The 25,881-nt window shown below is 48.8% G+C and overlaps 1 protein-coding gene across 1 annotated transcript in view; it reads left to right on the top strand.

Moving 5' to 3' along the window:
• The window catches only part of LOC108699476 (ephrin-A3), a 46,768-nt gene extending 21,356 nt beyond the window's left edge, over positions 1 to 25,412 (top strand). The window contains exons 2-5 of the mRNA XM_018231573.2: positions 22,565 to 22,854; positions 22,958 to 23,023; positions 23,275 to 23,352; positions 23,783 to 25,412. Coding sequence (XP_018087062.1) covers positions 22,565 to 22,854; positions 22,958 to 23,023; positions 23,275 to 23,352; positions 23,783 to 23,904 — 556 coding nt within the window. The 3' untranslated portion in view covers positions 23,905 to 25,412. The remainder of the gene's footprint in view (positions 1 to 22,564; positions 22,855 to 22,957; positions 23,024 to 23,274; positions 23,353 to 23,782) is intronic.
• The last annotated feature ends 469 nt before the right edge of the window (positions 25,413 to 25,881 follow it).

The raw sequence follows: 25,881 nt of genomic DNA on the forward strand, positions 1-25,881 counted from the left end.
AACGAGACATGCCGAGAGGTATATAGAGGTGTACGAGACATGCTGAGAGGTATATAGAGGTGCTTGAGACATGCCGAGGGGTATACGAGACATGCTGAGCAGTATATTGAGGTGTATGAGACATGCTGAGGGGTATATAGAGGTATACAAGACATGCCGAGAGGTATATAGAGGTGTACGAGACATGCCGAGAGGTATCTAGTGGTGTATGAGACATGCCGAGAGGTATATAGAGGTATTGTGATTATGTTGCACCGCTCTAAAGGCAAATAATGTGTTTAATAATGGGGCAATACTGAGCGTGAGTGTTCCATCAATAAGTCACAGAAGGACAGGGTGAGCCTTATCTGCTTTATTAGGGACTCTGTGTTCCCCCTCTGTGTGTGACAGGGTGGGGGTCCAGGACTGTTCTGTGCAGGAGAGATTGTCTCGTCATGTTGGAATATCACCGGGACCCACTAATTGAGTAAGTGGACACAGATTGATTGTTTAATTAAAACCCAATTTAGAACACCATCGATCTCGTTAGCAGATCCCCAATGGTTGGGGCTTTTAAAAAGATTAGACGGGGCAGGAGCTGTCAATAACCTGCGCTTAACAACTTTCTTTAAACAAGGAAAACTGGTTCAAATAATTGCCCTGCTGCCTCTCCTCGCTCCGGTGAGCTTTCCTCTCCGCTCTGATCACATCTGATTTGTAAGTGAGACCTGCAAGGCAACTAGTCACATGTTCTACCCACCAGCTTGTGATTGAAGCTGGGAGTTGTAGTGCAATCTCGCTGTTTATCTGGTAAATCCATGTAATGGGAGTGCACTCTGTGGCTTCTTGGTTTATTCCAGGGGTGAGTGAGTCACAATAAGATGGAACTGGGGAGCTCGACACATAGTTCCTGTCTAGTTGTGGAACCAACCTATCAAGGACAAGTGACTCCTATCTAGTTGTGGAACCAGCCTATCAAGGACAAGTGACTCCTATCTAGTTGTGGAACCAGCCTATCAAGGACAAGTGACTCCTATCTAGTTGTGGAACCAGCCTATCAAGGAGAAGTGGCACCTAATCTAGTTGTGCAACCAGCCTATCAAGGAGAAGTGGCTCCTAGTTTAGTTGTGCAACCGGCCTATCAAGGAGAAGTGATTTCTAGTCTTGCTGTGCAACCGGCTTATCAAGTGGCTGCTAGTCTTGTTGTGGAACCAGCCTATCAAGAACAAGTGACTCCTAGTCTTACTGTGCAAGTGGCCTATCAAGGACAAGTTGTTCTTAGGCTTGCTGTGCCAATGGCTCATCAAGGACAAGTGGCTTCAAGTCTAGTTGTGGAACCGGCATTCGGTCTATTGGAACAGCTCCAACTACCAGTGAGTACCGGCCGCTGCAAGTGATTCCTAGTCTTGCTGTGGAACCGGCCTATCAATGAGAAGTGGCTCCTAGTCTAGTTGTGCAACCGGCCTATCAAGTGGAAGTGGCTCCAAGTCTAGTTGTGCAACCGGCCTATCAAGGAGAAGTGATTCCTAGTCTTGCTGTGGAAGTGGCCTATAAAGGACAAGTGACTCCTAGTCTAATAGGAACCTAGTGAGCAGATATTCAATCACCTGTCCGTCTGTCTGTGTGTTGTGTTTAACATAAATCCATTTGTGTATAAGTAAGGAGACCTGCAGAAAGAGGGCAACTCGTTTTGGCGAATGTTGTGCACCCCCTCCCAATGATAGAAATGTGTTTTCTCGTGCCCCCCATAATCAATAATACTTTGCATGTTGCCGGCAGCAGGGTGGGAAAACCGTGAATCAATAGAACTTTTTGTTGTCTGTGATCGATGGGCGACTGTGATCAGTAAAAGGGCAGAGAGGCAGGGCGCTGGGAGCGTGTAAATCCTTCGCAGCAGGGCAGGAGAGCCGCCAGTCACAGGCTGCTTAGAAACACCAGTTGGCTCGCTGAGCTGACAAGCATAGAACCTGCGTTCGGGTCCCGGGGGACTCTGGCTGCTGACTGTAAAGCTGAATGTATGTTCTTCCAGCAGAGCGGGGTGGTGGGGGGGGAAGAGCGAGGGCGCATATGAGGAATGCATCAGTACAAATCATTTAATGGCTGCTTGTTGTGTCGCTTCAGTTGGAATGGGTCTTGAATCAAAGAGTGCGTCGTGCTCTGGTCTTTTGTGGCCCGGACGGGCCTCAGGGATTATTGTAGCCTTAGATGTCAGGGTGGAAGGGTTTTATTTAGATCATCATCTCGGGCAAATGAAAGACACATTCTCACATCCATTGGGGGCTTCTGTTTTGAACTTGTATCTGGACCTGTCCCAGTATTGCAGAGGGACAAGCTCTACAGTACTTTCCAGAGCTGCGTCCTCTAGAGCCTTTTGCTGTTGGCTTGAGACCCCACTGGGGGGGGGGTATGAGGTCCATCACCAGAGAGTAAGAGGCCCCAGTAGAAGGGCTTTTTGGAGATCTGGGATGTGACGCAGTAAGAGTGCTTTGCAGTCCAACGTCGAGATTTATATGACCCAGTGTTAGAGAACTATTGTTGTGTTGGGTGGGGGTGGTCTCTGCACACTCAGTAAAGGGGCCTGGGAGAACTGCGGGGGGCAAGTCTGACATCAATCGAAGGTGTTACTTGGCAGAGCTTGTCCTAAAAACCCAGTCATGCAGAAGATGTGGAGCTTCTTGTGTTCGCTGCTTAAAGGAGACCTTCTCCTCCAGTTAAGGAATCCAGCTGGTCTGCGTGGCGGATGTTCCCCACCTCCCTCACTCTCGCTTCATTACACCCTCATGATACTTAGAATGAATTTTTTAGAAAACATTCTAAAACACTTGTTACCTCTGACAATGAAACCCTGTAATAGGAAAAGCTGTCCTACCAAGGCAGTGGGTAAGATGCTAGGTCTGGGGGGAGTCGATACTCTTCCAAAGTCCCAGCCATGGCTCTCTCCCACCAACTGAAATGTGTCCTCTTTTACCCCTGCACCCCCCATCACCGTCATGTAAATATGACTTCTGTGTTGCATCTCATTGTACGGCACAAAGCCCAAGTCTCCAGCCTTTGTGTAATGGAAAATAGATCTTCCTGAGTACTGTACTGCTACCATGTATATCTCAGGCTGGGTTATTAAGGATTCTCCGTGCATAGAGATGTCTTTGTCTGATGGGTTGTGTGACCTTCAGCTCCGAGCCGAGATGATGATGATGCTCTTATGTTTGTATGGCGAGATATACACTTTCTTACCTCCTGTCTGAAATACCCCCCATCCATCCTTTTTATTTAGCCCCTACTGTGATGTTTCACAGACATCGCTGCTTAGAGTGTCTCTTCTATCCCATCCGTTATCCCTAAAGGACGTAACAAATAAAGAGCAGGATAAAGGCCACTGCTAAACATTTTGATAGCACATACTAATCTTCTGAGTCGTCTGCCTGTGATCTCTCTTAGCAGCCGATTTAGTTGGCTTTATCAGCGGCTTACTCCTGTTCCTCATAATCCAGCCCCCCCCCATTATTGGTCTTGAGCATGCAGGGGTGCACCTTACTGAAGGTTTGTACCTTGGCACTGTTGAGATTCTGCATATAGTGATTTCAATACCTGTTTACCTCTGAAAGGCTTTTCCAACCAGCTGGTCCTAGACAACTGAAAAGGAATCATAAACTGTGGACTGGCAAATAATTACAAAACAAAAAGGAAACAAATGGTAGCCCTTATCCCTGTTGGAGGGAATGGTTGTACAATTCACAACACATTGAGACACAGGCACAGCCGTGATAAGTAAACTGTATCAGACTAAACCAAAATGTTACTAGTTGTGGATCTAGTCTGTCTGCATTCAGACTCGTCATGGCCATGTGTGCTCTTGCATTTGGGCTCTTTTTGGCATTGTGTGCTCTTATTTTTGGAATCGCCTTGGCTTTGTGTGCTCTTGCATGTGGGCTTGTCTTGGTCTTGTGTAGTTTGGCATTTGGGCTCGTCATGGCTTTGTGTGCTCTTATTTTTGTGTTTGCCTTGGCCTGGTGTACTCTTGCATTTGAGCTTGTCACTGGCCTAGTGTATTTTTGCATTCAGGCTCGTCATGGCCCTGTGTGCTCTTGCATTTGGACTCGTTTTGGCCTTGTGTGATCTTGCATTTGGGCTCGTCTTGGACTTATGTGCTCTTATTTTTGGGATCGCTTTGGCCTTGTGTGCTCGTGCATTTGGGCTCGCCTTGCCCTTGTATATTTTTCCATTTGGGGTCGTCATGGCTTTGTGTGCTCTTGCATTTGGGCTCAACTTGGCCTTGTGTACTCTTATTTTTGGGATCGCCTTGGCCTTGTGTGCTCTTATTTTTGGGATTATCATGGCTTTATGTGCTCATCTTTTTGGGATTGTCTTGGTCATGTGTGCTCTTTTTTTGGGATCGTTATGGCCATGTGTGCTATTGCATTGTTTTGTTTTTTTATCAGCCTGTTTCTTGCAATTTTCAGAATGTGTACTTTGACCTTAAGATTGTGCCCAACATCTCTGTACCTGTATGTAACATGTGACCAGTGTATGGTGCATTTGAAATGAGGAGGAGCCTCCTGTTTTCTTCATTGTGAACCTTCACAAGCAGAACAATAGAAAGGTAACCACACTGTGAATGGCCACTAAAACCTGTGGGTCGACTGACCGACCAGGGTGATTTTCTGGTCTGACCAATTGGTCTCCGTTTTGATAACAAACTTGGCCTTGATCCTTCTTGAACTCAGCCCAGATTAAAGTTCAGTCTAGGTCCAACTTGGCATGGATGAGCTGCTATCTACTCAAATCTACAGTCAAGGGAGGCTGAGGTTGAAATGGAAATGATGAAATTTAACGATTGAGATATATATATATATATATATCTGTTCTGCTTGTTTACTGGTCGTTAGTGGAAACTTCTTTGGCAGTGTTCAGACAGGCTGCACGATGCATTTGGGGGGGGCTGCCCAGACTTACATAAGTGGCCCCTTCCTGCGTCGGCTGCAGCTGGCTGAGTGTAGAGAGCTGAGATGCTGTGTGCGGCCAAGCAGTAAATATAAAATTCATCCACGGATCCGGCAGAGCTTTGTGTGATGCAGAGCGAGCATGTTGCTAATTTAGGCCTCCCGACGTTCTCTGAGTGGCTCAAATGGACCTGCCGTGCGCTGTTACTTTAAACTTTTATGACAGCTGCAGGAAGGGGGAGTGAAAGTGAGCAGGATGGAGGGAAATGGGTCTAATGGACTGGGTTTCAGCGGAAGGCACACGCGCATGCGGTTTCCACGGACTGACGAGGTTTAGTTAGCCCAGAGCGGAGACAAAAGATCTCCTTTCATTCAATTAGTTATTGCTCTGATAGCTTCTTTCTAAAGCAATGTGATTGGAGAAGATCTGATGAGCAGGTCATGTGTCAGCAGACACAGTAACCCTGGCAATTGGCACTGAGAATATCTCAGCCAGGTGGCACCCATCTCACATAATATCTCTGGTAGGTAGCACCCAGGGTCACATCCATCTCCTGGAACATCTGTATCAGGTTTCTTCTCGCCCCAAGAGTATCGGTGCCCAATGGCTTCCCGTCTCTAGGATATCTCAGCCAGGTGGCACCCATCTCACATAATATCTCTGGTAGGTAGCACCCAGGGTCACATCCATCTCCTGGAACATCTGTATCCGGTTTCTTCTCGCCCCAAGAGTATCGGTGCCCAATGGCTCCCAGTCCCTAGGATATCTCAGCCAGGTGGCACCCATCCCACATAATATCTCTGGTAGGTAGCACCCAGGGTCACATCCATCTCCTGGAACATCTGTATCAGGTTTCTTCTCGCCCCAAGAGTATCGGTGCCCAATGGCTCCCAGTCCCTAGGATATCTCAGCCAGGTGGCACCCATCTCACATAATATCTCTTTTAGGTAGCACCCAGGGTCACATCCATCTCCTGGAACATCTGTATCAGGTTTCTTCTCGCCCCAAGAGTATCAGTGCCCAATGGCTCCCAGTCCCTAGGATATCTCAGCCAGGTGGCACCCATCTCACATAATTTCTCTGGTAGTTAGCACCCCAGGTCACATCTAGCTTCTGAAATATCTGTATCCGGTTTCTTCTTGCCCCAAGAGTAACTGTGCCCAATGACTCCCAGTCCCTAGAATATCTCAGCCAGGTGGCAGCCATCCCATATAATGTCTCTGGTAGATAGTGCCCCAGGTCACATCCAGCTCCTGGAACATCTCTATCAGGTTTTTTTCTCCCCCAGGAGTATCTTTGCCCAGTGACCCTGAACCCCTAGGGGGCTATCGGGGTTCTTCTTGCCCCAAGAGTAACTGTGCCCAATGGCTCCCAGTCCCTAGAATATCTCAGCCAGGTGGCACCCATCCCATATAATATCTCTGGTAGATAGCACTCCAGGTCACATTCAGCTCCTGGAACATCTGTATCAGGGTTCTTCTTGCCCCAATAGTAACTGTGCCCAATGACTCCCAGTCTGTAGAATATCTCATCCAGGTGGCACCCATTCCATATATCATGTCTGGTGGATAGCACCCCAGGTCACATCTAGCTTCTGAAATATATGTATCAGGTTTCTTCTTGCCCCAAGAGTAATTGTGCCCGATGGCTCCCAGTCCCTAGAATATCTCAGCCAGGTGGCACCCGTCCCATATAATATCTCTGGTAGGTAGTGCCCCAGGTCACATCCAGCTCCTGGAACATCAGGTTTCTTCTCGCCCCAGGAGTATCTAGAGGCTGGACTGTAGCATGAGTCAGTGTAGCTTTAACCCTTTGAGGCTGTTAGACTACAAAAAGGACTCAAATCCAAGAAGCCCTAAATGCTGCCTGTCCTGAAGTGTCTCTTTTGCACCCGTGTAGATTTCTGTGTGCCCTATGGGTGCCTGTATCTTGTACTGCCAGTCTCTGCTCATACCAAGTACTACTGGGCAGAGAGGGCATTGCTGTTATTGGGGTGCAGGAAGGTTGGGGGGGCTCCGTGGCTGTGTACCAGCGCATCTGTTCATGGTTACAGAGAAGCGGAGCCACGGTATAGAATTGCGAGGGCCGCAGTGGTGGGGGCCCGGTAATATTACCTCCCCACTGCTGCCCCACACACCACCTGGGCACCCGACCTGCACTGGAACCATACATCTGGCCTGAAAAGCTTACACTCTAACTCAAGTTGTAAGTGACTGCAGTTTATTGGTAGCAATCAGTAAAGGCCGCAGTTCCAGGTCCCTTCTGAATTCTGACAAATCATTTGCTTTTTTGACTTGGGGGCAAATTTAATTTTTTCATTATTTTCTGCTGCTGAACATCAAAGGCTCCTCTTGCAAGGTGGAGGGGCCCGCCTGCACCCCGACTCCCTTTGTGTCGGAGCACCTATGCTTGGCTGTGTTTGATGTTGGGGAATAATGGAGAACCCCCCCCAATGTATAATTCATGAGCTGAGCCAGGAACTGAATATTTTAACCCAGATTTCTCCTTGTCCCCATTAATGAGAGCGGCGTAGTGACACGGGGGGGATCTGCATGCAATTGGCACCGAGTTATTGCCGCAGGACTCGCAGGGAGTTGTATCACCCCCCCCCCCCCCACAATCTCACATGCTTGTTTGTTTTGTACAATTCCTCCCATTACTGTCAGCTTATTATAGTATTCAGGTGTCTCCCGCTCACACTACTCCTGCAGTGGAGCTGCTGTTTGTGACTCCCCAAGAGCTGCCTCTCAAATTAGCCTTCAGTGTCATGTGAGTGGGGTCAGACAGGCTGCACAACCGCATCTTTGTCTCTTTCACCCATAATAGTTGCAGGGCTTCTGTTGTGTTCTAGCAATTATTTGCAGCAGTCCTGTCCTGCTTTATGGCAGCTGAGATTCTAGCTATCTGTATAACAGAACATTCTGTCCCAGGGGCTGCACAGATCCTATCTGATCCCCATTGTAAGCAGCAGTCCTGTCCTGCTTTATGGCAGCTGAGATTCTAGCTATCTGTATAACAGAACATTCTGTCCCAGTGGCTGCACAGATCCTATCTGATCCCCATTGTAAGCAGCAGTCCTGCCCTGCTTTATGGCAGCTGAGATTCTAGCTATCTGTATAACAGAACATTCTGTCCCAGTGGCTGCACAGATCCTATCTGATCCCCATTGTAAGCAACAGTCCTGTCCTGCTTTATGGCAGCTGAGATTCTAGCTATCTGTATAACAGAACATTCTGTCCCAGGGGCTGCACAGATCCTATCTGATCCCCATTGTAAGCAGCAGTCCTGTCCTGCTTTATGGCAGCTGAGATTCTAGCTATCTGTATAACAGAACATTCTGTCCCAGGGGCTGCACAGATCCTATCTGATCCCCATTGTAAGCAGCAGTCCTGCCCTGCTTTATGGCAGACTAGTCCAAAAGTGAAACCCATGGGGAAAGGTAGACTGCAGTGGGATTGTGAGCTCTTGAGACAAAAATCTCTTCCCTCTAAAATAAGATCTTTATGTGACAACCTACCCCCGACTCCCCTGGAATTCCTTTGCATAGCAAATACCTGAGCAGCGATGTGTCTGTTCCAGCCCAGCATTGGGGGTTCCTGCTCTTCAGTTTGGGGTGAGTGGGTGCCCAGCCTGCGCAGATCATATCACTAGGGCCCTTTGGGTGCCAGGGTTTATTAGGGATCAGTGTTTTCCTGGTGGCTTGTTTGTGGCTGACACTGCAGGTGGAAGAAGTACAAAATATTTGTGAGTTTGTTTCCCTGTGAGACCCGATTGTGTTTATGAAACAACAAAGGACTTTAATTACTGTAATCAGATTGGTTCCCCCGAGGGGCTGATATCCTGCTGTGTCTATAACGGGGGTGTCACTGAGCTATTCTGAACCCCACATGCCTTCTTGTGCCCCCCATATTCTCTGCACTTCTAATTCTTTTACTCCCATATTCTCTACGCTTCTAATTCTTGTGCCCTCCATATTCTCTGCGCTTCTAATTCTTGTGCCCCCCATATTCTCTGTGTTTCTAATTCTTGTGCCCCCCATATTCTCTGTGTTTCTAATTCTTGTGCCCCCCATATTCTCTGTGCTTCTAATTCTTGTGCCCCCCATATTCTCTGTGCTTCTAATTCTTGTGCCCTCCATATTCTCTGTGCTTCTAATTCTTGTGCCCCCATATTCTCTGCGCTTCTAATTCTTGTGCCCCCATATTCTCTGTGCTTCTAATTCTTGTGCCCCCATATTCTCTGTGCTTCTAATTCTTGTGCCCCCATATTCTCTGCGCTTCTAATTCTTGTGCCCCCCATATTCTCTGTGCTTCTAATTCTTGTGCCCCCCATATCCTCTGCGCTTCTAATTCTTGTGCCCCCCATATTCTCTGTGCTTCTAATTCTTGTGCCCTCCATATTCTCTGCGCTTCTAATTCTTGTGCCCCCATATTCTCTGTGCTTCTAATTCTTGTGCCCCCCATATTCTGTGTTTCTAATTCTTGTGCCCCCCATATTCTCTGTGCTTCTAATTCTTGTGCCCCCATATTCTCTGTGCTTCTAATTCTTGTGCCCCCCATATTCTCTGTGCTTCTAACCTGTGTCCATTGCATTCGTGGTCACTCAGTGGTTTTGTTTGTTCTTGTGCTGCTGAGTTTCCCTCCATTGAGAAGTATTAGGGAACAGTGGGTGAGTGACAGTCAATAAATGCTGAGGACTAATATACCTGACGTGTCGGGAGTGTGAGTATCAATATATACGTAAGTGTCTCTTCTCTGCTACATAACTGCCCCCCTGGCCTAACCCAGTAGTTGGAGAGCAGTGCATTGTGGGTAGACATATCATGCCGTGTGGAGTTGGGTTGAGGGGTGCAAAAGCTAATGGGGTGGGGGTTGTGAGTGTCACAGATGCCCCATACAGAGTTGGGCACACGCAGTCACCTTCTTTCTGCTCCATGTTACCCTGGGGTGAGAGAGAGTTCTGTGCCAGTGGGTGAATAGGCTGTGGCTGAGTGTGTCGGGGGACCTGCGGTGGCTGACAGGTGAGTGACAGGTGAGTGGCAGGTGAGTGGCAGGTGAGTGACAGGTGAGTGGCAGGTGAGTGACAGGTGAGTGGCAGGTGAGTGGCAGGTGAGTGACAGGTGAGTGGCAGGTGAGTGGCAGGTGAGTGGCAGGTGAGTGGCAGGTGAGTGGCAGGTGAGTGGCAGGTGGAACATGACAGAGGCAGCTAAATCTCCAATAACATCTTGTCCCTCCTGAGTCCTGTTTTGTTCATCCAATCAGAACTTTCTGGGATCTGAGCGACTGACAGTAAAGTGAGACGTGAGCAGCGTGTGTGTTGTATACACAACAAGGAATATACGTGCAGTTCTGTAATAAACCATTGCATGGTCAGGGCCCCATGTTATTCCCTGCTATGTGCCCATGTGCCCTCAGGCCTGGCAGAGACAGGGGCCTGTGTGTTGGCTCTAGAGTCAAGCAGTTAGCCGACCCCTTCAGGCTGCTCAGTGATTGGGCCCCTACTGGTGCGTGGGAGAGAGATTAATGGCAGCTCCTATTAACCAGCATGTTACATAGGGTGATGAGGAAGGGGTGAGGGCACGGTGCCATGGAGTGCTGGGCAGTATATGGCTCCCTGGTACCGGTCTGATTGGGGGAAGGAGAATCCTGTTACTCACTTGTTTCCCTTGTCGGCAGTTTTGTTGGGTCGATTGTGAAACAGGACAGGATTAGAGTGTGTAGCGCTAATTGGCCAATAAGATCTAACTCAGCGGGTAGAGTGTCAGCTTCCAGGGCCTGGGCGTGTGCCCACTGGGTGCTTAATGGGAGGATATGTGACCCCACTGAGCTCCCCAAGGACTGGCTGTTCCTGCTTGTCAGGCTGAATGTGGGGGAAACAGAGCCGGTTTGTGTAGCCGCCAGTTTATTCCAGAGCCGGAGCCGCAGTGAATGGCAGTTTAATAATTAATTGAGTGGGACCGCAGGGTCACAGGCTGCGGCGCTGATCAGACGCTTCTATCCCGTGTCAGTGAGATTAGGGGGATTGTCTGCCAGTGGATATGGAGGGATTGAATTCATCAATGAGAGCCTCCCGGAAGGCTACACTTTACGGCTTTAAGGAAATAAAAAAGGATTTAATGTTAACAGGCCGAGAAATCCTCTTTAGTTCCGCTCCTTCACCCAGAGCTTCATTAGGCTCTGCTAATTTGTGCAACAGCCGCAACCGTGCGTGGAATGGACCAACTAAAGCCTGCGTCTTGCCTCACACTCCCGGCACCCTCTCACTCCCGGCACCCTCACACTCCATTTACTGACACCAAATGGGAAGACAGTGCAGGTTACATGTATATAAAGGCAGCAGTGTATGTGTATAAAGGCAGGAGCAGCAGTGCAGGTTACATGTATATAAAGGCAGCAGTGTATGTGTATAAAGGCAGGAGCAGCAGTGCAGGTTACATGTATATAAAGGCAGGAGCAGCAGTGCAGGTGTATGTGTATAAAGGCAGGAGCAGCAGTGCAGGTTACATGTATATAAAGGCAGGAGCAGCAGTTCAGGTTACATGTATATAAAGGCAGGAGCAGCAGTGCAGGTGTATGTGTGTGTATAAAGGCAGGAGCAGCAGTGCAGGTTACATGTATATAAAGGCAGGAGCAGCAGTGCAGGTTACATGTATATAAAGACAGGAGCAGCAGTGCAGGTTACATGTATATAAAGGCAGGAGCAGCAGTGCAGGTGTATGTGTATAAAGGCAGGAGCAGCAGTTCAGGTGTATGTGTATAAAGGCAGGAGCAGCAGTGCAGGTTACATGTATATAAAGGCAGGAGCAGCAGTTCAGGTGTATGTATATAAAGGCAGGAGCAGCAGTGCAGGTGTATGTGTATAAAGGCAGGAGCAGCAGTGCAGGTTACCCCAGGTTGGGGGCAGTACAGATGACTGAGCACCGTCTGTGAGTGCTGCCCCCTATTGGCACATGTATAGGAACAAGTAGGGTTAGTCTCTGCAGCTGTCTCATGTTTACTGACAGGAGGATTTCCTTGTTTTGCTTCGCTGCCCCAGGAGGGCCCCTGACTCACCTGTGCCCGTGTTCCTCAGCTGAGCTTCATGTTGTTGCGATGGCAGCTCCTTTCCCTCGGGGCATCTCTGTGCCAATAACAGCTTTATTTTATACCTCCTGGGGCCCAATCACACGGGCACAATGTACTTCATTAGCCACAAGTGCACAATGTTCCTGGCTCTGCTCCTAGCTCACTAAGGGTCATTGACCCTCTTTGCACTGGGCATGTGATTGGTGGGTCCCCATGGCATGACCCCGTCTGGCTGCTATTCATGTATGGGAGATGCCAATCATATTGTGGCACATCTGAGAGGCAGATCCAGCGCTGTGTGCCCATACCTGATCAGACACACAAATCCCCCCTGTGCCAGCCCCTCACAGCTACTTGCCTGGTTGTGCCACGCAGGGGTCCATTCCATCAGTACCAGTCCATTTCTCTCAGGGATTATCCTGTAGCCGCACCATGAAGTTGCATTTGGGCTGCCAATGATAGAGATCCGCTCCCGCCAGTCCTTCCATAACCAGCCGCGGGCAGTGCCACTCACTCTCTCTGTATGAGAAGGATTGCCGTATGGGCGGCAGTGAGAGTTGGCAGTTGGGCACAAGAGGCCTGGCACTACTCTAGCAGAGGAATCATTGCCAGCGCTATAATGAGTTTGTATTGAAGATGGAAGGTGCCCGGCCATGTGCTGCCACACTCCTGTATTGTGCCGAGCAAATGAAATCTCACACTTGGTTATAAAGAGATTAATGCTTCATTGTACCCCTGCATTTCTCCCCAGCATCTACTGCTGCTATGTACCCCCCCCCCCCACATGCTGCACTGCAACTCCCTGCACCTTCACAGATCTAAGCGCACATTACAGGAGTGCGGTTTCCCGTAGCAACCAATCGGCTTGAAAATGAAGTGTCTGGTTGCTATGGGCAACTGCCCTGGTGCTAGTTTGCACTTTTGTTTGTAACTGAGCCCAATAGTGTGTTGTGCTTCACCATGCCCTGGGCATTTATAGGCTTCCCTGGGGCAGTTGCTGTTGGTGCCATCACTAGTGTATTATAACACAGATGGGGCTTGGCACTGCCACGTAGATCAGCTCTTTGCTTGCAGGCAGCTGCTGGGCGCTCCACTCCAGGTGAAGTTTAATTTTGGAAACAACAACCTTTAGAAAGTGCCGAATCGGCTCCATTTTGGGAAGTATTTATTGCGCGGGTCCCTAGTGACGGTGCCACCGTGCGAGAGGTTATTGAAGGTGAGAGACGACGCCACGGCTGTGCCAGCTCACAATCTGCTCCATTAATCTGCTATCCGACAGCAATCTTACACTGGCATGTGCCCTCCTGCCTATCCCTGTCATTAGCTGCTACCCTGCAACTGCCACTTGGGACTCCCGACCCACTCGGGTATCTGGGTGGCAGCACCGTAGTGAGGCAGTGAGTAGAAGAATCCCATTTCCCGGCACAAATTAAATCTAATGGGCCGCTGTTATTCCCAGATTGTTCAGCAGCTATCAGCTTGCCATCCCTGCTAGCGGGCATTATGCGGCCTGGGTTATATTAGCATGGAAATTGGCAGTTTTCCGCTTGGCTTGCTACACGCTGCCAGCCCATGAGAGGAGCCCCTTCTCTGTGCACCCGCCGTGCGTTTCTCAGGACAATCCACCTTCATTTAATGGCAAATAAAGAAAAAGAGGTCATTGTTTTCCCATTGTGCCACATAGATATAGATATATAATGGGAACATTTCTATTAACCATCGTTTTAGCACTGCCCGTGATTAACCCCGCAGCAATCTGTGTGTGCATGGCACGGGGGGCACAGCATGTCACCACCCCCCCCTTTTACAATGTGGAATATTCCAGGCAGGTATGTTGTACTGATACACCTGGGATGCACCAAGGAAAACGGGGTGGCAGTTGGAAAGAGGAGGGCAAGTGTGAGTGCCAGGATGGAATCAGCTGGCACCTTCTACTCATTCACATAAACCACATGGGGTTATTGGCAACCAATGAAATGTAAGGGTTCATTTATAAAACAGGCCTGAAGAGCAACATGTTGGCACAATATGCCCAAAATGCAACATCATTTGCCCCCACCCCAAGTGGTGCATCGTTCTGTAGCAGATTTGCACTGGTTAATGAATTGTGCCAACCTGTACGTGCAAAGTAAGGGGTGGTCTCCTGACCCTACTGTGTCTCTTCTGCCAGGAGAGTGAGTGACGGGTGCCAAGGGGAGACACACTCATTGGGTTAAATCAACTTACTCACATTCACATTGAAACTGTCACAGACTCACACTCGGTATGTGTGGATATGGCGGCTCAGTACTGGGCTGGGTTCCAGTGATGCCGGATGATCCCGTTAGTCACACAGCTCAGGCACATTTTCCAGCAATTCATGGAGGGGATTATGTACAGGAGCCGGGTCACACGGGATTGCTCCGCACATATCTGCGTGTGTGCGCCCCAATATGTATATTCTCTGTGTGGGGGGCAGGGGATCTTCCCCAATATGTGTATTTTCTCTGTGTGTATGGGGGTGGGGGTATCTGGTTGGGGGGTGTATATGAGTCGATATAATAGGGAATAAAGGCAGATGGGTCGGTATTATAGGAAAGAATAACCGGCTGTTGTATAAACAGTCCGTATGATTGGGAATAAGGACTAGCGGAGGTATATACAGTCGCTATGGTATGGAAGAAGGGTCGGTGGGTGTATATACAGTCGATATGATAGGTAAGAAGGGTCGGTGGGTGTATATACAGTCGATATGATAGGTAAGAAGGGTTGGCAGGTGTATATACAGTCGGTATTATAGGGAAGAAGGGTTGGCGAATGTATATACAGTCGATATGATAGGGAATAAGGACTGGCAGGGGTATATACAGTCGGTATGGGATGGAAGAAGGGTCGGTGGGTGTATATACAGTCGGTATAATAGAGAAGAAGGGTTGGTGGCTGTATACACAGTCAGTATGATCGTGAAGAAGGACCGGCAGGTGTATATACAGTCGATATATCAAAGAAGGGCCGGTGGGTGCATATAAAGTTGTTATGATAGGGAATAAGGACTGGCGGCATATATACAGTCGGTATGATAAGGAAGAAGGGTCGGCAGGTGTATATACAGTCGGTATAGGGAAGAAGGGTCAGCGAGGGGATATACAGTCTGTATGATAGGGAAGAAGGGTCGGTGAGGGTATATACAGTCTGTATTAATGGGTAGAAGGGCCAACACCTGTATATACAGTCGGTATGATAGGTAAGAAGGATTGGGTGGGGGTAAATACAGTCGGTATGATAAGGAATGGTCGGCAGGTGTATTTGCAGTCTGTATAATAGGGAGGAAGGGTCAGCGGTGGTATATACAGTCGGTATTATAGGGAAGGGTTGGTGGGTGTATATACAGTCGGTATGATAGGGAATAATATCAAAGCAGAAATGCATGTTAACTCACTTCAGACATTTATTAGTGCAGAATCACCCAAATCAATTCAAGCAATGTTAAATGATTCATTTCTTACATACCACTTGGCAGTGTACCATTATTGTCTCCATACCCTCCTGATGTGTTTCCCATTGGGTGCTTCATCAGAGGAGGTATGATAGGGAAGAAGGCCCGGCGGGTGGTATATACTAGGGATGCACCAAATCCACTATTTTGGATTCGGCCAAACCCCCGAATCCTTTGCGAAAGATTCATCCGAATACCGAACCAAATCCGAATTTGCATATGCAAATTACGGGTGGGAAGGCGAAAACAACTTTTATTTCATTGTTTTGTGACAAAAAGTCACACGACTTCCCACCCGTACCTAATTTGCATATGCAAATTAGGATTTGGATTCAGTTGGGCCAGGCAGAAGGATTCGGCCGAATCCGAATCCTGCTGAAAAAGGCCGAATCCCGAACTGAATCCTGGATTCGGTGCATCCCTAATATATACAGTTAGTATGTTAGGGAAGAAGGGCTGACGGGTGTATATACAGTCGGTATGATAGGGTGGAAGGGCCAGCACGTGTATATACAGTCGGTATTATAGGGAAGACGGGTTTTTCGGTGTATATACAGTTGGTGTGATAGGGAATAAGAACTGGCGGGTATATACAGTCTGTATGAAAAGGAAGAAGGGCCGGGGGGTATATACAATCGGTATAATAGGGAAGATTGGTCTGCGGGTGCATATCCAGTCAGTATGATAGGGAATAAGGACTGGTGGGGGTATATACAGTCTGTATGATGGGAAATAAGGACTGGCGGGGGTATATACAATCTGTATGATGGGAAATAAGGACAGTGGGTGTATATACAGTCGGTATGATGGGAAGTAAGGACTGGCGGGGGTATATACAGTCAGTTTGATGGGAAGTAAGGACTGGCGGGGGTATATACAGTCGGTATGATGGGAAATAAGGACTGGCGGGGGTATATACAGTCGGTATGATGGGAAATAAGGACTGGCGGGGGTATATACAGTTGGTATGATGGGAAATAAGAACTGGTGGGGGTATATACAGTCGGTATGATGGGAAATAAGGACAGTGGGGGTATATACAGTCGGTATGATGGAAAATAAGGACTGGCGGGGGTATATACAGTCGGTATGATGGGAAATAAGGACAGTGTTGTATATACAGTCCGTATGATGGGAAGTAAGGACTGGCGGGGGTATATACAGTCGGTATGATGGGAATTAAGAACTGGCGGGGGTATATACAGTCTGTATGATGGGAAATAAGGACAGTGGGGGTATATACAGTCGGTATGATGGGACGTAAGGACTGGTGGGGGTATATACAGTCGGTATGATGGGAAATAAGGACAGTGGTTGGATATACAGTCGGTATGATGGGAAGTAAGGACTGGCGGGGGTATATACAGTCGGTATGATGGGAAGTAAGGACTGGCGGGGTATATACAGTCGGTATGATGGGAAGTAAGGACAGTGGTTGTATATACGGTCGGTATGATGGGAAGTAAGGAATGGTGGGGGTATATACAGTCGGTATGATGGGAAATAAGGACAGTGTTGTATATACAGTCGGTATGATGGGAAGTAAGGACTGGCGGGGGTATATACAGTCGGTATGATGGGAAATAAGAACTGGCGGGGGTATATACAGTCTGTATGATGGGAAATAAGGACAGTGGGGGTATATACAGTCGGTATGATGAGAAATAAGGACTGGTGGGGGTATATACAGTCGGTATGATGGGAAATAAGGACAGTGGTTGTATATACAGTCGTATGATGGGAAGTAAGGACAGTGGTTGTATATACAGTCGGTATGATGGGAAGTAAGGACTGGTGGGGGTATATACAGTCGGTATGATGGGAAATAAGGACTGGCGGGGGTATATACAATCTGTATGATGGGAAATAAGGACAGTGGGTGTATATACAGTCGGTATGATGGGAAGTAAGGACTGGCGGGGGTATATACAGTCAGTTTGATGGGAAGTAAGGACTGGCGGGGGTATATACAGTCGGTATGATGGGAAATAAGGACTGGCGGGGGTATATACAGTCGGTATGATGGGAAATAAGGACTGGCGGGGGTATATACAGTTGGTATGATGGGAAATAAGAACTGGTGGGGGTATATACAGTCGGTATGATGGGAAATAAGGACAGTGGGGGTATATACAGTCGGTATGATGGAAATAAGGACTGGCGGGGGTATATACAGTCGGTATGATGGGAAATAAGGACAGTGTTGTATATACAGTCCGTATGATGGGAAGTAAGGACTGGCGGGGGTATATACAGTCGGTATGATGGGAATTAAGAACTGGCGGGGGTATATACAGTCTGTATGATGGGAAATAAGGACAGTGGGGGTATATACAGTCGGTATGATGGGACGTAAGGACTGGTGGGGGTATATACAGTCGGTATGATGGGAAATAAGGACAGTGGTTGGATATACAGTCGGTATGATGGGAAGTAAGGACTGGCGGGGGTATATACAGTCGGTATGATGGGAAGTAAGGACTGGCGGGGTATATACAGTCGGTATGATGGGAAGTAAGGACAGTGGTTGTATATACGGTCGGTATGATGGGAAGTAAGGAATGGTGGGGGTATATACAGTCGGTATGATGGGAAATAAGGACAGTGTTGTATATACAGTCGGTATGATGGGAAGTAAGGACTGGCGGGGTATATACAGTCGGTATGATGGGAAATAAGAACTGGCGGGGGTATATACAGTCTGTATGATGGGAAATAAGGACAGTGGGGGTATATACAGTCGGTATGATGAGAAATAAGGACTGGTGGGGGTATATACAGTCGGTATGATGGGAAATAAGGACAGTGGTTGTATATACAGTCGTATGATGGGAAGTAAGGACAGTGGTTGTATATACAGTCGGTATGATGGGAAGTAAGGACTGGTGGGGGTATATACAGTCGGTATGATGGGAAGTAAGGACTGGTGGGGGTATATACAGTCGGTATGATGGGAAATAAGGACAGTGTTGTATATACAGTCGGTATAATGGGAAGTAAGGACTGGCGGGGGTATATACAGTCGGTATGATGGGAAATAAGAACTGGCGGGGGTATATACAGTCTGTATGATGGGAAATAAGGACAGTGGGGGTAGATACAGTCGGTATGATGAGAAATAAGGACTGGTGGGGGTATATACAGTCGGTATGATGGGAAATAAGGACAGTGGTTGTATATACAGTCGTATGATGGGAAGTAAGGACAGTGGTTGTATATACAGTCGGTATGATGGGACGTAAGGACTGGTGGGGGTATATACAGTCGGTATGATGGGAAATAAGGACAGTGGTTGTATATACAGTCGGTATGATGGGAAGTAAGGACTGGCGGGGTATATACAGTCGGTATGATGGGAAATAAGGACAGTGGGGGTATATACAGTCGGTATGATGGGAAATAAGGACTGGCGGGGTATATACAGTCGGTATGATGGGAAATAAGGACTGGCGGGGGTATATACAGTCGGTATGATGGGAAATAAGGACAGTGGTTGTATATACAGTCGTATGATGGGAAGTAAGGACAGTGGTTGTATATACAGTCGGTATGATGGGACGTAAGGACTGGTGGGGGTATATACAGTCGGTATGATGGGAAATAAGGACAGTGGTTGTATATACAGTCGGTATGATGGGAAGTAAGGACTGGCGGGGTATATACAGTCGGTATGATGGGAAATAAGGACAGTGGGGGTATATACAGTCGGTATGATGGGAAATAAGGACTGGCGGGGTATATACAGTCGGTATGATGGGAAATAAGGACTGGCGGGGGTATATACAGTCGGTATGATGGGAAGTAAGGACAGTGGGGGTATATACAGTCGGTATAATGGGAAGTAAGGACTGGCGGGGGTATATACAGTGTGTATGATTGGAAATAAGGACAGTGGTTGTATATACAGTCGGTATGATGGAAAGTAAGGACTGGCGGGGGTATATACAGTGGGTAGAATATTTAGTATCAGATGAACATCTCGTTGCTCCCCCTTACTGGAATGTTTATCTTCCCACCAGCATTTCTGTAAATGCCCCTTTGCCCCCACATTCCCCCGTCCACTGCTGCACTTGGTTTTGTTCTCTGAATGTGCCCCCCCCAAACCCCCTCTCTGCACCATTCATTGCTTCTGACTGCCGACACCTTGTGCCCCTGTTCTGTCACCGTTCTCCCCCCCCCGTGTGCTGCCGCCTTAAATTAGTCCCATTGTAAAAGTCAGAGGGGCGGGGGGAGGTCTCCCTGGATTTGGTCTCTGGGAAGAAAGGCAGAAGCTCTCCGACAGCAAATAACCCCCCACTCTGTGTGTGTGTGTGTGTGTGTGTGTGTGTGTGTGTGTGTGTGTGTGTATATATATATATACTGTGTGTGTATATGTATATATGTATATGTATGTATATATATATATATATACTGTATATACTGTGAGTGTGTGTGTAGATATATATATATATATATATATGTATATACTGTGTGTGTGTGTGTATATATATATATATATACTGTGTATGTGTGTGTGTATATATATATATATATATATATATATATATATATATATATATATATATACTGTATATACTGTGTGTGTGTGTAGATATATATATATATATATATATATATATGTATACTGTATATACTGTGTGTGTGTGTGTGTGTGTGTAGATATATATATATATATACTGTATATAGTGTGTGTGTATGTGTATATATATATATATATACTGTATATACTGTGTGTGTATGTGTATATATATATATATATATATATATACTGTATATAGTGTGTGTGTCTCTGCAGTCCTGCTCTCTGGCGCCCCCTCTCTCACACTGTGTGTCCTGCACTCATACAGTTAATAACCCTGCAGCTTGAGGGTACAGGGAGTTGTAGTGCAGCCCCCCATTGGTCATATTGTGTCTCAGCTTCATCTGCCCCTCACCTTACCCCCCCCCCCGGTGTGTAAATCTCTCTGCAGTGACAGGTGAGGGCAGGGGGGCAGATCTCTGGCACATGGGAGTAATGTGGGGCAGTTCTTTGTATGTATGGGGGGTACAGATAACTTTGGGGGGGCAGATATGTGGGAGGCAGGAGTTGGGTGAAGATGAGCGGTGCTGCCTGTGCTCAGTGGATGGGGGGGGAGCTGTCGGCTTGTGTGGGGCACAGAGCTGTCTCTTAATTAGTATAAATCAGACCCTTCTGCTAAAAATAATGGTTGGGCGGCAGAGCAGTGCAGGTGACAGTTGGCTGGAAGGATCCCCACAGGCAAAGCTCAACATTAATCCTGACAAAGTGCAGCTCTCTATTACCTGCTGTGCTGCTCTACCTGGAACATACCACTTCTAGTCCTCACGGGGATCCAACTACCCCCCCCCCCGCTGCCGCCTCAAATCAGCTCTTCCTGACAACTTTATCTCCCCTCCTGTCTGTCCTTATCTCTCTTTTCAGCTCCCCGACTGCCTCCATTCAGCTCCCCGTGCCCTTAATAACTCCCTGACTCCCTCCATTCAGCTCCCCGTGCCCTTAATAACTCCCTGACTCCCTCCATTCAGCTCCCCGTGCCCTTAATAACTCCCTGACTCCCTCCATTCAGCTCCCCGTGCCCTTAACAACTCCCTGACTCCCTCCATTCAGCTCCCCGTGCCCTTAATAACTCCCTGACTCCCTCCATTCAGCTCCCCGTGCCCTTAATAACTCCCTGACTCCCTCCTTTCAACTCCCCGTTCCCTTAACAACTCCCTGAATCCCTCCATTCAGCTCCTCGTGCCCTTAATAACTCCCTGACTCCCTCCATTCAGCTCCCCGTGCCCTTAATAACTCCCTGACTCCCTCCTTTCAACTCCCCGTTCCCTTAACAACTCCCTGAATCCCTCCATTCAGCTCCTCGTGCCCTTAATAACTCCCTGACTCCCTCCATTCAGCTCCCCGTGCCCTTAATAACTCCCTGACTCCCTCCATTCAGCTCCTCGTGCCCTTAATAACTCCCTGACTCCCTCCATTCAGCTCCTCATGCCCTTAATAACTCCCTGACTCCCTCCATTCAGCTCCCCGTGCCCTTAATAACTCCCTGAATCCCTCCTTTCAACTCCCCGTTCCCTTAACAACTCCCTGAATCCCTCCATTCAGCTCCTCATGCCCTTAATAACTCCCTGACTCCCTCCATTCAGCTCCCCGTGCCCCTTGGGTTGGGGTTAATTGGCAGGGGCTACTTGTTGGCAGTTGCTGCGTCCCCCTCATATTCTCCCTTTGGAGGGGGGGGCTTGATGGTTAAAGTGCTGTATGTTGGGGGGATTTAAGTCTAGTGAGAGATGGATAATGGGGGTATCCCAGAGTCTCTGTGTGTCTGTGCCCCCGGCTGCTCTATAGTAAGGCTGCTGCTGGGTGAAGGGGCAACAAGTAACTGCGCCAGACTTGTATGGGGGTCTCTATAGACAAACAACTCCCGGCCGGGGGGGGGCTACGACAGAAATAATTGGGTTCCGTGCCCAGCACCAGTTCCGTAGCCATGCCTGTGGGGTAAGTAGCTGTTGGGGGAGAGTGGCCCCCACTGACTCATAGAATTGCACCTATAGCACCTACATAGGCGGCAGCGCTGTAAGTCTAACGACACCCCGTGTATGAGCTGAATGTTTCTCTGATCAGGGGGAGAGCTGTGCCCGGGGGTCTCATTTATCTTGTCTTTGAGCTGCCGTCAGTCTGTGTAATATTAGGGTACAGTGCCCCCCAGTGGCAATGACGTGTAACTGCTGCTCTGCACTTTCTTTTGGGCCCTCGGCCTCCTGCCAATGTTACAAATCCTCTGTCTTTGTCCAAGTGCCCCCTCTCACCCCATGAGCTCACGTTTATACTGTGCCGCCTTGGGCTGCCCGGGGCCCTCCTATACAAATCTTATTTAGAGTGGACAGAGAGCAGTCTCCCCCGGCACTGGAGTGGTGTGGCACATGCAGCCTATTGGCCTTTATTCCCCAATTAATTCTCACTTGGTGCATAACTCCCTGCACCCCCTAACGATCTCTCTGTGCTGCCCTCCTTACATAACTCCCCGCACCCTTCGAACCCTCTCTCTGCTGCCCTTCAACTCCCCGCACCCCTCTCACTCTGTTCTCTTTGCAGCCTGCGGCGGGACGGCTACACGGTGCAGGTGGATGTGAACGATTACCTGGATATCTATTGCCCCCACTACAATGAGTCGGTGGTGGAGCACAAGATGGAGCAGTACATCCTCTATATGGTGAGCTACGAGGGCTACCGGACCTGCAACATCAGCCAGGGCTTCAAGCGCTGGGAGTGTAACCGCCCCCACGCCCCCCACAGTCCAATCAAATTCTCCGAGAAGTTCCAGCGGTACAGCGCCTTCTCCTTGGGCTACGAGTTCCACGCCGGCCACGAGTACTACTATATCTGTGAGTCTAACTGCCCGCTGGGGGTGCCAGGGTACTGGGCATGGGGGGTATTGGGGGGCACTTCCAGTATGTGATGAGGTTCTGATTCTTCTCTCTGTTTCAGCGACACCGACGCACAATCACAGGCGCTCCTGTCTGAAGATGAAAGTGTTTGTGTGCTGCGCCAGCAGTAAGTACCCGCCTCTATCTGCCCCGCCCTCTATCTGCCCCCTGTACCAGCGATGCCCCCCGCCTGCTTCCTACTGTTGTACAGACAACTGACACTCTATTCTGGCATAGGAGTCAGAGTGGCATTTCGGGGCTGGTAGTGCATGAGACTGGGCAGAAAGATTCAGGGCTAATGATTGCGCCCCCTGCAGTTCAGCAGAGCTTTCCCAGCGCCACAGGTGGGTCACTAACTGGTGTCTCTGCTCCTTTCAGCTTCCCACTCTGGAGAGAAACATTCCCCGACCCTCCCCCAGTTCACGATAGGCCCAGAGGTGAACATAGAGGATTTAGGTAAGTGCCGGGATGGGAACCTACTGTAACATCTTCTACAGGGAAGCACCGAAACTTGCACCCAAGTGTAACCCACCTGTCTCCCTCTCTTCTACCCCCTTCATCTCCCTCTCTGCTCTGTCTCCCTTACTCCTTCTCTCTCTCTCCGAGCCCCTGACCTTATTGGAACGAGCCCCTTCCTTTCCTAATGTGATTAGTAATCTCCCTTCCTCTTCTTATAAAGGAATAGTGCCCAACTGACTGCCAGCAAAGCACCCACTCACTTTGTCTTCGTCTGGTGGGGATTAAGACCCCAGTGTATTCCACCCCACAATATCTGCTCTGAATGTGACATCTTAGTGCATTGCTCCTGTGTCAGACTCACCGGTCTGTAATTCACCAGTCTGATCACGATTATGATATTGCATGCTGTGTCTCTCCCTCCTTTCAGATAACTTCAACCCGGAGATCCCAAAGTTGGAGAAGAGCGTCAGTGGGAGCAGCCCCAAGAGGGAGCACTTACACCTGACAGTGGCAGTTTGTCTCATTATAATGACGCTCCTGGCTTCCTAGCTCTCTCTCCGTGGCACTGATGTTGGAAACCTTGTTGGCAGAATTCAAACCGGGCAGAACCAAGCAGGTTGGGACAGAGCTAGAGGCAGGGGTCTGGCATTAGGTGACCCCCCTCTCCCCTCTCTGTGTTTCTTCGCTTCCTTTGCAGAGACTCCGCCCCTGTGGCCACGACACTACCATAAAGGAAACTGGACATTGTGAAGGTCACTGGCTGGTGGCTCTTTGGACACGTCAGGCTGGGGCCACAGCTCTGCCGAGTGATGTTGGTGGGGCCAGGAGATGGTTTCTCAGGACCCCTAGAGACATTTGAACTTGTGTGCGGCCTCCAAGGACAACATGGCTGCCCAAATGTGCTGCCCTCTGTCGGTGGGCTCTGTAACTCGAGTGCCTACACCCCCTTGGCTCCTGCAAGGACAATAATACCCTCGGGATATGGCAGAGCCTTGGACTGGACCATCACATTTATTGGCCTTATCACCCCGAGTACCCCCTGCCTCTCTCATTCTTACATACAGCTTGGATGGCTCCTCCCACACTGAAGCCTGTGAGACCCCTCCCACCCGGAACCAGCGGAGACCCAGCTTTAACCCAACACTGTCTGCTCTAATGGTGCCATTTTGTACACTCTTTGTACTGGACTCAACAATACAAGCTGTTGCCCTTGTGTGGATTAACCAGAGGCCCCTCCTACCTACCCAGATCCCCCACCCCTTTCCCTGGAGACACAGATCTGTGCAGCCCTCGGCTGATTGGTCCGAGGCTTATTCCTAGAGCAATAGCCCAACACTCCACTTTATATGTCATTATACATTACCCACAATCCTCCCCTGGCCCCGGTGTAACTGCTCTATGGGTGGAACCTTGTGGAACTGAGCAGCCAATCACCATTCACCATCATACCCTCCCTGCCACGTGTGTGTTTTGCCTCTGCCCCACTGCATTCTGGGATACAGAATAGCAATGAAAAGACTCCTCCCCCTGTGACCCTTCCCCCATACTGGCATCTGACTGCTGTGGGTTGGGGGCTACTGTGGAATTGGACCCCCCACACTGCACTCCCGGGGCCCCATGGTTTGCATGTACACGGCCAGTCGAGTGTGAGTGTCACTCAGGTGAGTGGGGCTACTCCCACGCAATAGTGATCATGTGGGTGTTACTGGCCCCACCCACTCAGCTGGAACCTTCTGGATTTATTCCTGGGGGAGGAGAAATGGACATGTGACACAAATGTTTCCCACCCCAATAAGTTCTATTGGAAAGATGAAGCTCCGCCCTTTAATATAGGAGCCTGCCCCCGGGCCTGTTTGTACATATCTCTCTCTCTCTATATATATATATATATATATATATTGGTATATAAGTCTATATAGGGCCCCCGGCTGCACCCGTGTATAGTGACTTGTATATAGACTGACAGTGGCTCCTCCTCTTCCTCATGTCTTCCATGAAGGCGCCTCCTCACTATGCAATGCACAGACACTTTCCAATAAAGACCAGACTGACCTTTTCATTCTGCTCCTCTGCCTTTTCATATTCTGCTCTAGAAAAGAAATAAATCCCACAGAAATCTGACTCCTCCCCTGACTCGGGGGCAACCGGCCTGGCAGCGCCCGCCCACGTCTATAATAAATAATCAGCATAGGACTGTGTGTAACTATAGGTTAACTTAAATATGAACTTCTCCTTTAATACACACGCTGCTTCCTGCTTGTGGCCTCATCCCTGCCCCATTTTCCCTTAAAGGTACAATGGGAAATAAAAGCAGTGTGTGTAAGTGAATCCAATCTCCCCCAGTACTTACCCAGGTACAGAGCTCTGATTCTCTGTACTTCCTGCTCCTGGGCTGTTCTCTTTCCCATGGTCAGACAGGAACCTCCCCCTGGGTAAGTGAATCCAATCTCCCCCAGTACTTACCCAGGTACAGAGCTCTGATTCTCTGTACTTCCTGCTCCTGGGCTGTTCTCTTTCCCATGGTCA

Source organism: Xenopus laevis, chromosome 8L (genome assembly GCF_017654675.1).
Source record: "Xenopus laevis strain J_2021 chromosome 8L, Xenopus_laevis_v10.1, whole genome shotgun sequence".
Taxonomy (NCBI): Eukaryota; Metazoa; Chordata; class Amphibia; order Anura; family Pipidae; genus Xenopus; species Xenopus laevis.